Source organism: Erythrolamprus reginae, chromosome 1, assembly GCF_031021105.1.
Source record: "Erythrolamprus reginae isolate rEryReg1 chromosome 1, rEryReg1.hap1, whole genome shotgun sequence".
Lineage (NCBI taxonomy): Eukaryota > Metazoa > Chordata > Lepidosauria > Squamata > Dipsadidae > Erythrolamprus > Erythrolamprus reginae.
This window is the reverse complement of record NC_091950.1, coordinates 263958007-263972745: the sequence shown is the minus strand read 5'-3', so window position 1 is coordinate 263972745 and position 14739 is coordinate 263958007. Positions and strand designations below refer to the sequence as shown.

At 38.7% G+C, this 14739-nt stretch overlaps 1 protein-coding gene across 1 annotated transcript in view; it reads left to right on the top strand.

Moving 5' to 3' along the window:
• Positions 1-14739, top strand: part of MYT1L (myelin transcription factor 1 like) — a 312289-nt gene that overhangs the window by 284086 nt on the left and 13464 nt on the right. The window contains exons 18-20 of the mRNA XM_070732934.1: positions 223-285; positions 6931-7014; positions 10895-11116. Of these exons, the coding sequence (XP_070589035.1) occupies positions 223-285; positions 6931-7014; positions 10895-11116 (369 nt within the window). The remainder of the gene's footprint in view (positions 1-222; positions 286-6930; positions 7015-10894; positions 11117-14739) is intronic.

Sequence of the window (14739 nt, the reverse complement as noted above, 5' to 3'; positions counted from 1 at the left end):
ATATGCTCCTAATGGGGTATATAAATATATAGTCAGTAATGGATGACCGATTTAAAAATGAAACTTTTTACATTTTAATTAATAACAATTTTCTCCAACAAGTGAGCAAATATATTTGCAATATTAAAATTAAAATAATAACAAATATTTGATATGTAAGATTTTTATTTTTCTAGAGAAAATTGTTCAATTAATATTGTTGTTGTTACTTCTTTATTTTAGATGTCCAACTCCTGGTTGTGATGGCTCTGGACACATTACGGGGAATTATGCTTCACATCGAAGGTATGTACAAAAGTGAAATTCTTTGTGACAGCTATTTTCATGAAAAATTATCAGCAAGTGATTTCAAGTTATAATATTACTTTCCTACAGTTGCTGTATTTAATATAAATTCATAGCAGATACAAAATAGCAATTAAGGTCATCATAACAATGATTAAATCTCCAAAACAATTCAGCATTCAGTTCCAAACAATTAATTATATTATAACAATTAAGGTCTAACATAGTACTAAAACAAAATCACAAATAATTTACTTACTTAGCAAATATTACTAGCAAAATAAATTAACATGCCATTGTAATAGGTTCTTAAATGTTACATATTCCCACATCAGATACAGAAAAGAAAATAGCAACAACCAATTGAAATGCAGCATAGATTCTAAAGTGTTGGAATCTGGAATAGATAAGATAAACGTTTCCACTATAATTATATATCAATAAATAATCTTGACTGAAACCTGGCTGGGACCCGAGGGAGGAGTTCCTCTCTCGAAAATGTGTCAGACAGGTTTCTGTTCTTGCATCAGCCACAACACCAGGGAAGGGGTGGGGGAGTGGAAGTCATCGTCCAGAAGACGCTAAGCCCTCGCAGGATCCCTGCCCCTGAAATTGTAAGGAGTGAATCTCTCCTTTTGATATTGGACTCAGGGGTTTAGTTGGGCTTGATGCTAACATACCTGCCTTCCAGCTGTGTTGCAACAGTCCTGCCTGCACTACTCGAGGCAGTAGCTGGGCTGGCGGTGGAATTCCCTAGGCTCATGATCTTTGGGGGACTTCAACTTGCTGTAGCTCGGCAAAACCTCTGATGCAGTGCAGGAGTTTATGGCTTCCATGTCAACTGTGGACCTGACCCAAGTAATTCAGGGTCCAACTCATAGGGGGAGACACACACTCAACTTGGTGTTTCTCTCAGGGCAGTGGAACAAAGATCTGGTATTAACTGGGTCTTCGGAGAGGGGCGGCATACAAATCCAAATAATAAATAAATAAATAAATCACAACCTTGTCATGGTCAGATCACTCCCTGCTGGGGCTGGACTTTGACGGACCAAACTCCCACTGCAGGGAGGTGGAACCGATTAGGTGGTTCTGCCCTAGGCACCCAATGGTCCTGGAAGGGTTTTAGTGGGAACTTGGGGAAATACACAATTTCTTTGTCTGCAACCCAGCTGAGTCCCTGGTGGCTGCCTGGAATAAGGCTGCATCAGGGGCTCTGGACCAGATTGCGCCTTTGTAGCCTGTCCATGACAAAAGGTCCTGGAATGCTCTTGCTTTACCGAGGAATTCCAGTGGATGAAACATCGTAAGAGATGCCTGGAGCAACGGTGGAGAACCAGTAACTCTGAATCAGACCAAATATAGGTAAGAGCTTGTGGCGATATGGGCAGCAAAATGTGTGCATCTTTCTGCCTTTATTGCATCTGAAGAATCTTGCCCAGGCACCCTGTTTAATTCCCTTCTGAACATGGAAGTCCAATTGGGCAATTCAAACCAAGGTGACTGAGGCAGTCTTAATCCCGTTGTATGGGAGGAGTTTGACCTAGTGACTTCTGATGAAGTGCGCAAGGCCATGGGAGCTGTACGTTCCTCCACCTGTTTGCTGGACCCGTGCCCCACCTGTCTGGTTTTAGCCAGTAAAGAGATGACACACAGCTGGATCCAGACGTTGATTAATGCTTCCTTGAGCAAGGGGTCCTTTCTACAAATGATGAAAGAAGAAGGATACCCCTCCTCAAGAAACCATCCCTGGATCCAGCTAAGTTGAAGAACTTTAGGCCAGTCTCCAACCTTCCCTTCTTGGGTAAGGTTGTTGAGAAGGTATTGGCATTCCGTGTCTAGTGGTCCTTGGATGAAGCTGTTTATCTAGACCCTTTGCAGTCTGGTTTCAGACCCGGTTACAGCACAGAAAGTGCTTTGATCATTCTGATGGATGATCTCTGGTGGGCCTGGGATAGGGATCATTCCTATATCTGGTGTGTCTTGACCGCTCAGCAGCCTTTGATACCATTGACCATGGTATCCTTCTGTGACAGCTTGAGGAGTTGGGAGTAGGAGGCACCATTTTATGGTGGTTCCCTTTCTACCTCTTTGGTTATTCACAGTTGGTGTTAGTGGAGGGGCAGAAGTCCACTCCTAGTCCCCTACTTTATGAGGTGCCATGGGAGTCAGTCCTCTCCTCCCTACTATTTAACATTTACATGAAGCCACTGGGTGAGATCATCTGCTGGCGCGGGGTGAGGTATCAACAGTATGCTGATGATACTCAATTCTACATCTCCACCCTGTGCCAATTCAGTGAAGAAGTTGATATGATGTGCTGGTGCCTGGAAGTTGTAAGGGTCTGGATGGGAGCCAACAGGCTCAAACTCAACTCCGACAAGCCTGAGTGACTCTGGGCATTTCCTCCGAAGGACCATAACATCTGACCATCCATTGTCCTGGGGGGGGGGACCTTAACCCCCTCAGATAGGGTCTGTAATCTGGATATCCTCCTGGATCCACAGCTGAAGCTTGACTATCATCTCTCGGCTGTGGCCAGGGGATCTTTGCCCAGGTTTGTCTGGTCCACCAGTTATGGCTGTATCTGGATCAGGAAGCTCTGCTCATGGTCACTCATGCCCTCATCACCTGACATCTTGATTATTGCAATGCACTCTACATGGTGGCTACCCTTAAAAAGTGTTCAGAGATTGCAGTTAATCCAGAATGCGACCACGCAAGCTGTTGTGGGTGTACCTAGTTACACCTAGAAACACCAACACTCCACGGCCTGCAGTGCTTATCAGTTTGTCTCCAGTCATAATTCAAGGTGTTGGTTATCACCAGAAAGCCATTACATGGTATAGGACCAGACTATTTATGGGACTGCCTCCTGCCACACACCTCCCAGAGACCAATTAGATCCCACAGGGTTGACCTTCTCTAGATCCTGTTGACTAAACAATGTTGGTTGACGGGCCTGCCAGGGAGTGCTTTCTCTGTGGCAGCCCTGGCTCTTTGGAACCAACTACCCCCTGAGGTCCACACTACCCCTACCCTACTAGCCTTCAGAAAAGTGTTGAAGATCTGGCTCTGCCGACAGGCCTCGAGGCTGTGAAAATTAACAGCTCTCTCTGGCCAACATCATCTGACTGGTATGCATGATGCTATAAAAATATTGATTGAATTCAGGGGTTTTTATTGTTATTAATTGTTATAGGATTTTAGTCTTTATTAATGGGGTTATATTGAGTAGTTTTTACCATTATTAATTGTTTGAATTTGACTTTTTATTTATAGTTTTTTTTTATTGTTGCGATCCGCCCTGAGTCCTGCAAGATTAGGTGGCATCCAAGACAAACAAACAAATAAACAAATAATCTTCTGCCTGTTTTATAGAATGTCAAGTATAGAATATAGAAATCATTTTTCATATAAATACCAATATGGAAATGTATAGGTGAATATGGATTAAAAATTAATTGAGAGAATGTCTGTGTGTGTGTGTGTGTGTGTGTGTGTACATTCATACATACATATAGAGAGAGATAGCCGGGGTGGCGCAGCAGGTAGAGTCCTGTACTGCAGGCCACTGAAGCTGACTGTAGATCTGAAGGTCAGCGGTTCAAATCTCATCACCGGCTCAAGGTTGACTCAGCCTTCCATCCTTCCGCGGTGGGTAAAATGAGGACCCGGATTGTGGGGGCAATAGCCTAGCTCTGTTAAACGTGCTATTGCTAACATGTTGTAAGCCGGCCTGAATCTAAGGAGAAGGATGGATATATTTGCAGATAATAGTAAATTAATTGGGGAAATGGAAACCAAACATGATTGTGAAGAGCTTTAGAAAAATCACTTTAATACTGGATGAATGGTCAACTAAACAAAAATGTTGTTCAATTATATATATACAAAGTGATACAGATTGGAAGCTCCCCACCCTGTCCCAGGAGATAGGATAGGGATAGGGATAGAATCTGGAAAAAATTGTTAGGGGTATAGTGAAAAATCAGAAAAAGATGTTCATTCATTGTGTAGCAGTGGTAAAAGACCAATTCAGTGCTAGGGGTCATTAAGATTGAAATGAAACTGCAAACCTTGTAACAGTGTTATACAAATATATATTGCATCTGCATATAGAATACCATATCAATTCTGGTTGCTACATTTCTCAACCACTTGCTTTATGACAAAAGTCTACAGGTAGTCCTCAGCTTAGGACCACAATTGACCCAAAATTTTCAGCTATTAATGTATGTTGAGACATTGGTTAAGTGAGTTTTGTCCAATGTTACTACTTTTCTTGCCACAGTTGTTAACTGAATCACTTTGGCTGATAAGTTCGTAACCTTATTTTAAGTGAATCTGCATTCCCCATTGACTTTGCTTGTCAGAAGGTCACAAAAGGTGATCACATGGTCCTGAAACACAACAAAGGTCATAAATATGAACCATTTGCCAAGCATCTGAATTTTGATCACATGATCATGCAGATGTTGCAAAAGTCATAACTATGAAAAAGGAGACATAAGTCATATTTTTCAATGCCATTGTAACTTTGAATGGTCACTAAACTAACTTGTAAATTGATGACTATCTGTAGTACATAGCTTAGAAAAAAAGCAACAAAGAATGACATGTTTAAGGGCACAGAGATAGAGAACAGAAAAAGGTTTTATACTTCCTTAAAACATGAGGAAATTCAGCCATCTAATGAAGTTGACTGGGAAGAACAATCTTTCCCCATGTATCTAATGTATAATTTATCTCTGAAATTCATTAGATAAATTGATAGCCACTAACTTGGACTCTTTAAAGGGAGATTGAATAATTCCAAGGAAAACATATCTATAATTCTCGGGAGTTAATTTTTTTCTCTAGGAGGACAATGGCAGCAAAAAAGCTATATATAGTGAATGATAATGAATGTTTTAAATTATATTAGGATTTTTAGGGTTTTTAATTGTATTAATTGGATTTTAGATGTATTATTATGTTTTTTATATATCTTGTGAGCTGCCCCGAGTCCTCAGAGAGGGGCGGCATACAAACCAACCAACCAATCAATCAATCAATCAATCAATCAATCTTTTGTTTATGAGCACCCCAGAGCTTCAGGCTGGCCACTAAAGAAAACAGTGATTTGGCATTTCTGTTCTTATATTTTTTTGTATTTAAAAAAGGATTAAAGAAAGCTTCTACCAATTGACTTATATTCCAACAATTTCATTAAATATATCTGGCTTGCTATATATTTTTTCTTGACCACATTTGTGAAAAAGCTAAATATGAATGTATAGATCTGCCTTATTTATACCAATTCTTAAATATTATTTGCTAAACTCATTCATTAGTGATTAGGTGAGGGGCAAGCCTTTAGGAATTTTAATTAATTGGATTATGTATTGGATTGTCTTTTCACTTGTTGTGAGCCGCCCCGAGTTTTCGGAGAGGGGCGGCATACAAATCCAAATAATAAATAAATAAATAAATAAAATAAATTTTGATTATTATGTTTAAAATCAAGGACCTCTAATTAGCTAAGACTATATATTTTTATGTATCACAGGCTATCATGGAATAAAAACAATGTTTCTGGATCAGATAATATATTTATCTCTTTTCAGCATCATTTGCTGATTAGAGTGGAATAACTAATATTGTGCAAATGTCTCAGAAAGGATCTGCATTCCTAGACATGGAAGAGCTAAACCCAGATGCTCTTTTTCCCAGTTAATTTCTGGTTCATTTCACATGTGGTACCTTTTTAATTTATTTACTCATTTTATAAACAGTAGGCTTTTTATATTTTCTTAAGACATATGTGGACAGCTACTTAAATTATACTTGCTGTCTCCACTAGAATCTCCACAAAATTTATTGATTATGCCTGTAAGAAGTTTATACAGTATGTTTATGGACTATGAGAATCTGCATTTTGCTTGGAATTAAATTATACCCACAAGCTCAATAGAATTACTCAGGCAGAGTCAATGTGCAGAAATTGGGTGAAGTGGCATGTTGAAAGGGTTTATTTGGATTGCTATGAAATCCTTGCATTCCTTCATATGGAAGAGTTTGATATAGATAATACAGAGAAGCCCAATTTAACTTCAATGTGAAGAAAAAAAACAAGTACTAGGAATAAATTTTGAATTTATAGTGGTGATGAATATTCACTTACAAGTAAATATTCACTTACAAGTAAATAAAGGTTGGCATTAATGAAAAAGTAATACATTTACAGTGGTTTTTTTTTTTACTTTATGGTTTAGAGATGAAGTGATTGGCAAAGGAAGAATACTTCACAACCCTAGAAAAGTATGATTCAATTATACTAACTGTAAACTGTATATAACTTTCTGATTTTCATGATTCAAAGTTCTCTGAAAATCAGCATTGTTCTCATTTGAGATTTCATTAAAAATAGCTATTCTTTTCTTATTACTCTTAAACCTGAACCTATATTCACATTTAATGCAGGATGAGTTCCCTCTTGTGGTTAATTCTTGCTATTGTTCTTTCATTTCAAAAGAGTAAAAAAATTGAAATCAAAGATAGAAAGAACTTAACCTGCATGTCATTTTTATTCAATGTGGATTTTTTTTTAGATTAGTTGATTATGTTTAGAAATAAATAATTACATTGATTTTATTTATTCAGCCTTTCTGGTTGTCCACGAGCAAAGAAAAGTGGGATTAGAATAGTACAAAGTAAAGAAGACAAGGAAGATCAAGAGCCAATTAGGTAAGTATGGATCACTATATATGATTTAATCAACTCTTTCGGTTTTCTTCTTATAGTTGAATGATAATGCTCTCCCATATGTATAAATTTTGGTCATTTTTAAGCTTATGTATCTATATAATTAGGGTTATCTTGTTCAATTTCTTATCATATAGTTCTATCAAATAATAAACAAGAGAGTTACCCAGTACAAGCTAGAGGAATCTTGTTTTGGTAAAGAAGGGTAACATATTGGAATATTATCCAGTAACACAATGTATTCGCATATTTTTCATGCCGGGTCATTAGATGGAATATGAAGAAAGCTTTCTCTTGTCAAAGGCAACAGCAAGAAATTATATTGGATCAAAGCCATTTTCTTTTTATGTACAAACGTTTGCATATCATTTGTTGACATCACCATCACCACACACATATAACATTTTTATTTGTCTAAGAAGGATTTTTTATAAAGCAGCAATTACAAAAAACCCATTAAAAATAGAGTGGAAAAGAGAAATATTGAAAATAGGACGATGTTTCTTGTTTTGTTTTTTAGTAGTCTCTCCAGGGGACAATAGTGAAAATTACAATTACATTGATACTGTAATTTTCAAAGTAATCCAAATAATTAGGGCAATGCTTTGATTCAGAATGAATCCTGAATGTGATCCCAAATAACATTCAGCATCACATTCTTGGAGCATCTTTTCACTTACCAGAAACAAGACCTCTTATTATCGAAATTATTCTAAAGAACATCACATAAACCCCAATTTGAAGTTCAAGAAGTCAACCTGGAAAAAGCAGGATGTCATGTGCGCACACGGGGAAAATAGGTACAGTAAAATAGACCTTGATGACTGGGTTCATTATTCTACCTTCAAATCAGTGCATTAGATGATGGATTACCCAGTTGAACTCTAGGGAAATAAATATGTGCGTATCGTTGCTATCCAATTTCATTAGTAGTTCAGATATGCTTTTTTTAGAATTCTTCATCTTTTCCCATGTTTCTTTGAACCTAATTCAGTCAATTTGTTTGTTCTATATCTTTCATTTCTTTTATCTTATTTCAACATGGATGCTAAATTTGAGATAGGCATCTATAAAAAGTTAAATATGTACATATAATTTCTCAGTTTAGTTAGTCCTTCTCTATCAATAAGTAATTTATTGTGCTACATAAGCTTCTTTTAATTGTACAAATAAATGTAATGCCTTATTAGTTATGTCTCTTCTCATGTCTTTTTTCAGTCCCTAAGCAATGTTGTCCCACCATGCCATATTTAATAGGGAATGTCACCTCACTACTTTTTTTTCAGTTGCCTTATACTTTATTTCTGTCCTGCATCATTTATAATACACCTGCTAATATCCTAAGGGAATGTCTGACTCTTATTGCAAAGAAAAGCTATGTTTATTTGTCCTGGCTAGGAATCCAGAATCCAGAAAGTTGCAAAAACAGAAATAATGGTCCTGTCACCAATTATCCTTAGTCCAATAATGATTTCAACAGAAGGAAGAATACTTCTTCTCTGGCAACAGTGGAAGAAGTTGTAGTTAGTGTTTGCAGCAAAAGATTAATGATTCTGTCATGGATTTTTGCTCTAAATCTAGTGTTTCACTTGGTTTTCCTAAGGGTTAACTTCTTACTACCCAACTTTTCCAACCTTTCACAGTGAGCATCAGCCAATCACCACTCTAGAGCCAGGGTTGATGTGTCTTCTCATTTTTTCCACCCAGTATTCCTTTGAATTCCATTTTTGTTCTGTTAAATGGGTTATTTTGACAAGATCAAGAGTTATGTTCTTCTCAATAGCGGCTTCCTCCTGTCTGGTTTGCCTATGCCCAGTCTATTTGGCTGCCGTATTACACGTATGTGTCTTAGTGTCAGCCTACCTCCTCAGTAGAATACATTCTTTTCAAGGGAAGTTGTATTTCATTGCTGCTTAACTTTCCTCTATTTAAAATGTACCAGGATCTTTATATGACTTCGCTACAGTAATCCTGGCCAAGCAACAATAATATAATTAATTATTTAATTTAACTAAAATTGGGGGGGGAGGTCTTAAAAGTTTCACTGAATTTCTTTGCCCAGTTTCTGCCTACATTTTCCAGTGCTTGTTACGGGGTACTGCTTGAAGGTTTTGACTCTCCTACTTCTAATGTGGGAATGCAAAACAATGAAATACTCTGAATCAATAAATGTATAAACATCAGCATTAAGTACCTAGAAAGTTATATCATAGTGGAACATGGGAATTGCTGCTGTCTATTTTCCCTCCATTTCTTAGCAGAGTACAATTGGGTAAGCTGAAAAAAAGGAACACGCTGTGCCAAAATGTTCTTCATGAGTTATGAAAGGGAGAAGAATAACTGAAATGTGATGATGGCTCTTCAACCATATGGGCACTTAGGTGAATGATGCTTTCAGAATGGAAAGCTACTGCAGCAATGTTTTCTTCTCTTATTCAGCTTCCATTCATTTCATTCATTTCTACAGTATAGTAGTTTCATTTTTAGCACTGCTCCCATAAAAACCATTTGGTAAAGAATAGATGGAAAGAACTTGACATCCAAAACATTATTAACAATGCTGCATAGTTTCTGAGCATATGGTCACAATACGAGTGCTATGATGAAATATCAGTTTAGTTTCTTCCTTCATAATTTCCCTAGAGTTTTTGAGACATCACCTACTGCTTGGACACTGCTGGAGGAATGATAAAAAAAAATAAAGACAGAGATAAACAGGACAAGGATAATTGTTATTCAGATTTTGCAGGCAATGGCTAATGGAATCTGCAAAAACACAGAAGAAGGTCTTTAAACAAGCAAAGTATTAAAATTGGGGGGGGGGGGTTATGCTAAAGCTAGCTCATGTTTTACTCAGATTAAGATTGGCTATCTGACTTTGGAGATTCCTGCCATCTAAAGGATTGGCCAGCAATGTGTCAAAAAGGAATTATGGGGAAGCATGCCATCTCTCTCATTCTTCTTTATTCTACAATCAGTCAATCTATTCCATCTCTTTATGGATACTTGGAGCTTATAGGTTTGCACAGTCATGTACTATCTGCTGGAAGCAGGTGGAGTCTAAAAAGCAGCAGGGTTTATTTTTGCCAGTGGACCAGTCTAACCAGAATCAATCTTCCACTAGTGTTTTGACCCAGTCACTTTCTCAGGCAAAGTTAGAGAAAAGAAAGAAATACATGAATAGTAACCATGAAACTATATATTTCCCAAGTAATTTTCCAAAGTCATATATTTATAGGGACAAGCTAACTCAGATTGTCATTTTCTATGCTAAGGGTACAGTCTCATTATGGACTGAGTACTCCTTGTACAAGCAAGGAGCTATCCATGCTAATGGAGTGCTGATTCATAAATATTATATTTGTTGTCTGCTTATTTAGAAAATCAGTTATAGACTTGACATTCCCTATTGAATACCCAAAAAATAAAAATAAAAATAAATCTATATTTGCTGTAAGTGAAAAAACTGGATATTACTACTAACTACACTAGCATGATTTTTTTTAAAAAAATCAAATTTATAAACCATCCATTTTCTTCACAGAAGGGCTCTACCTTTATTGTCTATTATTCAGAAAGGAGCAAATTTGCTTCCAGTGTAACAGATCTTTCTCAGATTGGTGGTGCAACATTCCAGTATATGTACATTGCTAGTATATTAAGGTTATTTCTTAATTCCATAAACATCTTTTACATTTGCGTTGCATTTCTTGGTTGGTGTTCTTATTGTTTTGTTTTGTTTTTAAACCATAAAGCATGATTGTTCTTTTTTTTATGTGAGATTTATTTTGACTTTGTTGTAGAGGCTGCCAGGTATATGATGGCAAGACAGTAAAGTTAATTTCATCTATCTGCTATCCAGATGTCCAGTTCCTGGTTGTGATGGTCAGGGTCACATAACTGGGAAATATGCATCTCATCGTAGTGCATCAGGGTGCCCTCTTGCTACTAAAAGGCAAAAGGATGGGTATCTGAATGGTTCCCAGTTTTCTTGGAAGTCAGTGAAGACGGAAGGTATGTCGTGTCCAACACCAGGATGTGATGGCTCTGGACATGTCAGTGGTAGCTTTCTTACACATAGGAGGTGAGTAATGGCATTATATATCAGTCTGTCTGTCTTTTTAGCCATCCATCATCCATACATCTATTGTTCCTAAGTGAATTTTTACTAAGCATAAATCCTGTTGGCTATAGTATGCATGCATTATAATAATGTTTTAATACTTGTTATTTTGTGAGGCATAGTTCTTCCAGATAAGTTGATAAAAATTGCACAACTTCAAACCTGCTGAATATGATGCTGAATCGATCATATAACAATATCCTACCTTTGGTGTTGCTTACTTATAACAATCTGACAATAAAATGCCATATTGTAAACTTTTCATCTGATACATCCGTAGAGCACAGAGAACTCTAATGTGTACTAAGATCCCATTCACTTCAACTAAGATCCAGATTTATGAACAATAATATCTATATTCTTCTCTATTTTGAATTGAAAGTCCTACCTATCTTCTTTGTAAAGCTGCTTCTGGATAACAGAAGCAAGAAAATCTGCTGTGGAATGTGATTTTGCCCCAATCTTTTCAAATTTAATCGCTGAACAAAAGAATAGGATATTTAAGAATCCCCATGTTTAGGAAGATGCTCAGGCTTGGAAAATTATTAACATTTTTCTTTTCTTTTTTTTAAAGGAGCATAAGTTATTTCTAGGATAATCTGGAGTGAATGGGCAGCAGCTTGTCGATCATTGTAAATCATAATTATTAGTACTTTGTTCTGCATTCTAAATTTTATAGAAAAAAGCCTACCAATATAAAATAAACAATACAGTGTTTACAGTATATGTTTCCATTATGCTATGTTCTTACAGTAAACAACATTATTTAAATTGCAATAATAATAATAATAATAATAATAATAATAATAATAATAATAATGCAGTAATAAGCAGAAAAAATAATTTTTTTAGACAAAGTAGACAAAACAAGAGAAACATAAAATAAATCTAGTTTTTACCACTATTATTCATTATACTTCTAAATATTTTCTAACATTGCAAACCATTCTTGATTCATCCTGCCCTTTATTGCATTTTGTTTTCTAATCATCATTTCTTGATTCAGTTTTAGCTTTCCCAGTCTTCCCTTTCCTCTTGACCCAAACCCTCCTTAATATCCTTATTTTGTACTAACCATTCTTTTTTTGTACTCAAGATTCATACATGCAGTGTCCAAATGTTTGATTTTATCCCTTTTTTCTTTATCATATACATCTCTTAAGTCATCTATTCTCATTAACACATCTTTGCAGCCTTGTGGAATGGCGTGGTTTGGTTTCTGGCAGCATTGGTGGTGTTTGGAGCGGTGTTAGGGTTTCATGGGAGGATGGTTGATGATGCTCTTCCGAATTTGGTCCTGTGGAAAAATTCCCCTCTCCTGGTGTTACTGGCTCCTGGTGTGGAATTTGCAGAACCAGTCTTGAGTCGAGGGTATCTGGCAATGGGGCGTCTGGTGGGTAACTCAACAGTATGGCTCTGGGCAATGGGATGAATGGTGTCTGTAACATTGGCATGGAAGAATCAAGTGTTCGGTGGCAGAATCGGTCCACATGCCGGCACCAGGTCCGTCCATCGTTTTACTGGACCCTATAAGAACAAGGTCCCGTTATCTCAGAGATCTAGCCCGGTTCCCAACGTAAGTGTCCCCCCCCCCCCTCTGTAATTCTGGGCATAGACCATATCACCCTCAGCAAAACATCGTATGGGGTTGGAGTTTTCTGCTTCAAGACTAGGTGTGTATGTGGGGTGTATGCAGTCTAGCCTTGTGCAGAGACATCAGCTCATAAGAGCCTTCCCAGGGCTTTTGTTTGTACTTGGGCAGAGAGTTGAGTGTTGGGTGAGCAAATAGAGGTTGACTTTACTTTTCCAATCTAGCCCTTTTAGATAGCCTAGAGCCTCTTTGGCTGACCTCACTGCTCTTTCTGCCCGTCCGTTGCTACTGGGGTGCCAAGGGGCTGTTAATATTTGTCTGACGCCTAGGGATGCCAAAAATAATTGGAATTGAGAGGACGTAAATTGTGGGCCGTTGTTGCTCACTAATGTGTCGGGGAGTCTGTGGGTCGAAAAGTGCCTAGACAAGATATTGATAATGCACTCCAAAGCAATGGACCTGAGGAAATCTAGCCCAACCCAACCCGAGTAGGCGTCTACTAATACCATAAACTGGTGGCCAAGAAAGTGGCCTGCTAGGTCGATGTGGACCCTAGACCCTGGTCCTCTGGGAATCTTCCATGTCCTTGGGGATGTTTCAGGTGGCATGGGTCTGGAATTTTGGCAGTACAGGCAGAGGTTTACCCAGGTCTCGATGGTCTAATCCTGGCCACCAGACATAACTCTGGGCCAAGGTCATCATGCGTACGATGCCCAGGTGGCATTCGTGCAAAAGACACAAAACTGTGTCCTGGAGGGAGAGCGGGACGACTCCTCTTGATCCCCATAATAGGTACCCTCTATGAGTCGAGAGCTCGCACTAGCGAGCTTTGTATGGGATGAAGGTGCTGGACAAGGGACATGTAGGCCACCCCCTTTTAACCCAATCGATGACCTGAGAGATGGTGCTGTCTGAGGATGAGTGGACAGTTATGTCAGAAGTAGACAAGCGTTACTAAGTTCTTCCACAAGTAGAACCTGGGATGTATGTGATGGGTCCACTATTGGAACAGGTAGGGGACAGCGGCTAATGGCGTGCACCTGGGCCATGTTCTTCCCCACATGATATTGCAACTGATAGGTGGAAAGGAACTCCATCCACCTAGTCATTCTAGGAGAGATGAACTGTGGGGATTGTTTGGTGCCTGAGAGGATACCCAATAAGGATTTGTGGTCAGTTTGCAATACAAAAGGTCTGCCATAGAGGTAGTCAAGGAACCTCTTGACTGATGCAACAAGGGCTAAAGCCTCCTTGTCCGTCTGACTATAATTCCTCTCAGTGTTAGACAAGGTGTGAGAGAAATATGCTATAGGGGCCTGGGAGCCGTTTGTTAGTTGGTGGCTGAGTACAGCCCCTATGCCATAAAGGGAGGTGTCTGCAGCCTGCACCAATGGCCAGTGATCATTGTATTGGATGAGGACTGCATCAGAAGACAGCAAGTCCTTGACTGCTGTGAAAGAGGCCTGTTCCACCTCCCCTCAAGTCCAGGGTCTGTCATTGTCTAATAGGCGATGCAAGGGTTCTGCCAATGTAGCCTTATGGGGCAGGAAATCATTGTAAAAGTTGAGCAACCCCCAAAAGGCCTGTAACTTGGATTTGTTGGAGGGGGCAGGTACCCTTTTAATGGCTGACACCTTTGGCTGAGTGGGATGGATTCCTGTGGAGTCAATGGTATATCCCAGAAAATCAATGCGGGGAACCCCTATCCTGCACTTGCTCCTTTTTAATCTGAGGCCTGCCTGTTGGAAAGAGGGGGGAAAAAACCCAGACATGCATAAGTAGTTATTGGTTGGAGGCAGCAGATATGAGTATATCATCAAAATAGGGGTTTACACCAGGGTGCTCAAAGATGTTTTGGAAGAGGCCAGGGGCCACACTCACGCCAACCTGGAGGCGCCAGTAGCAGAATGTCCCCAAGTGGATAACAAGCATTGGGCTTCCGCGGTGGCATCCTCCACCGGACGTTGCTGGTATGCCTGCGCCATGTCAGCTT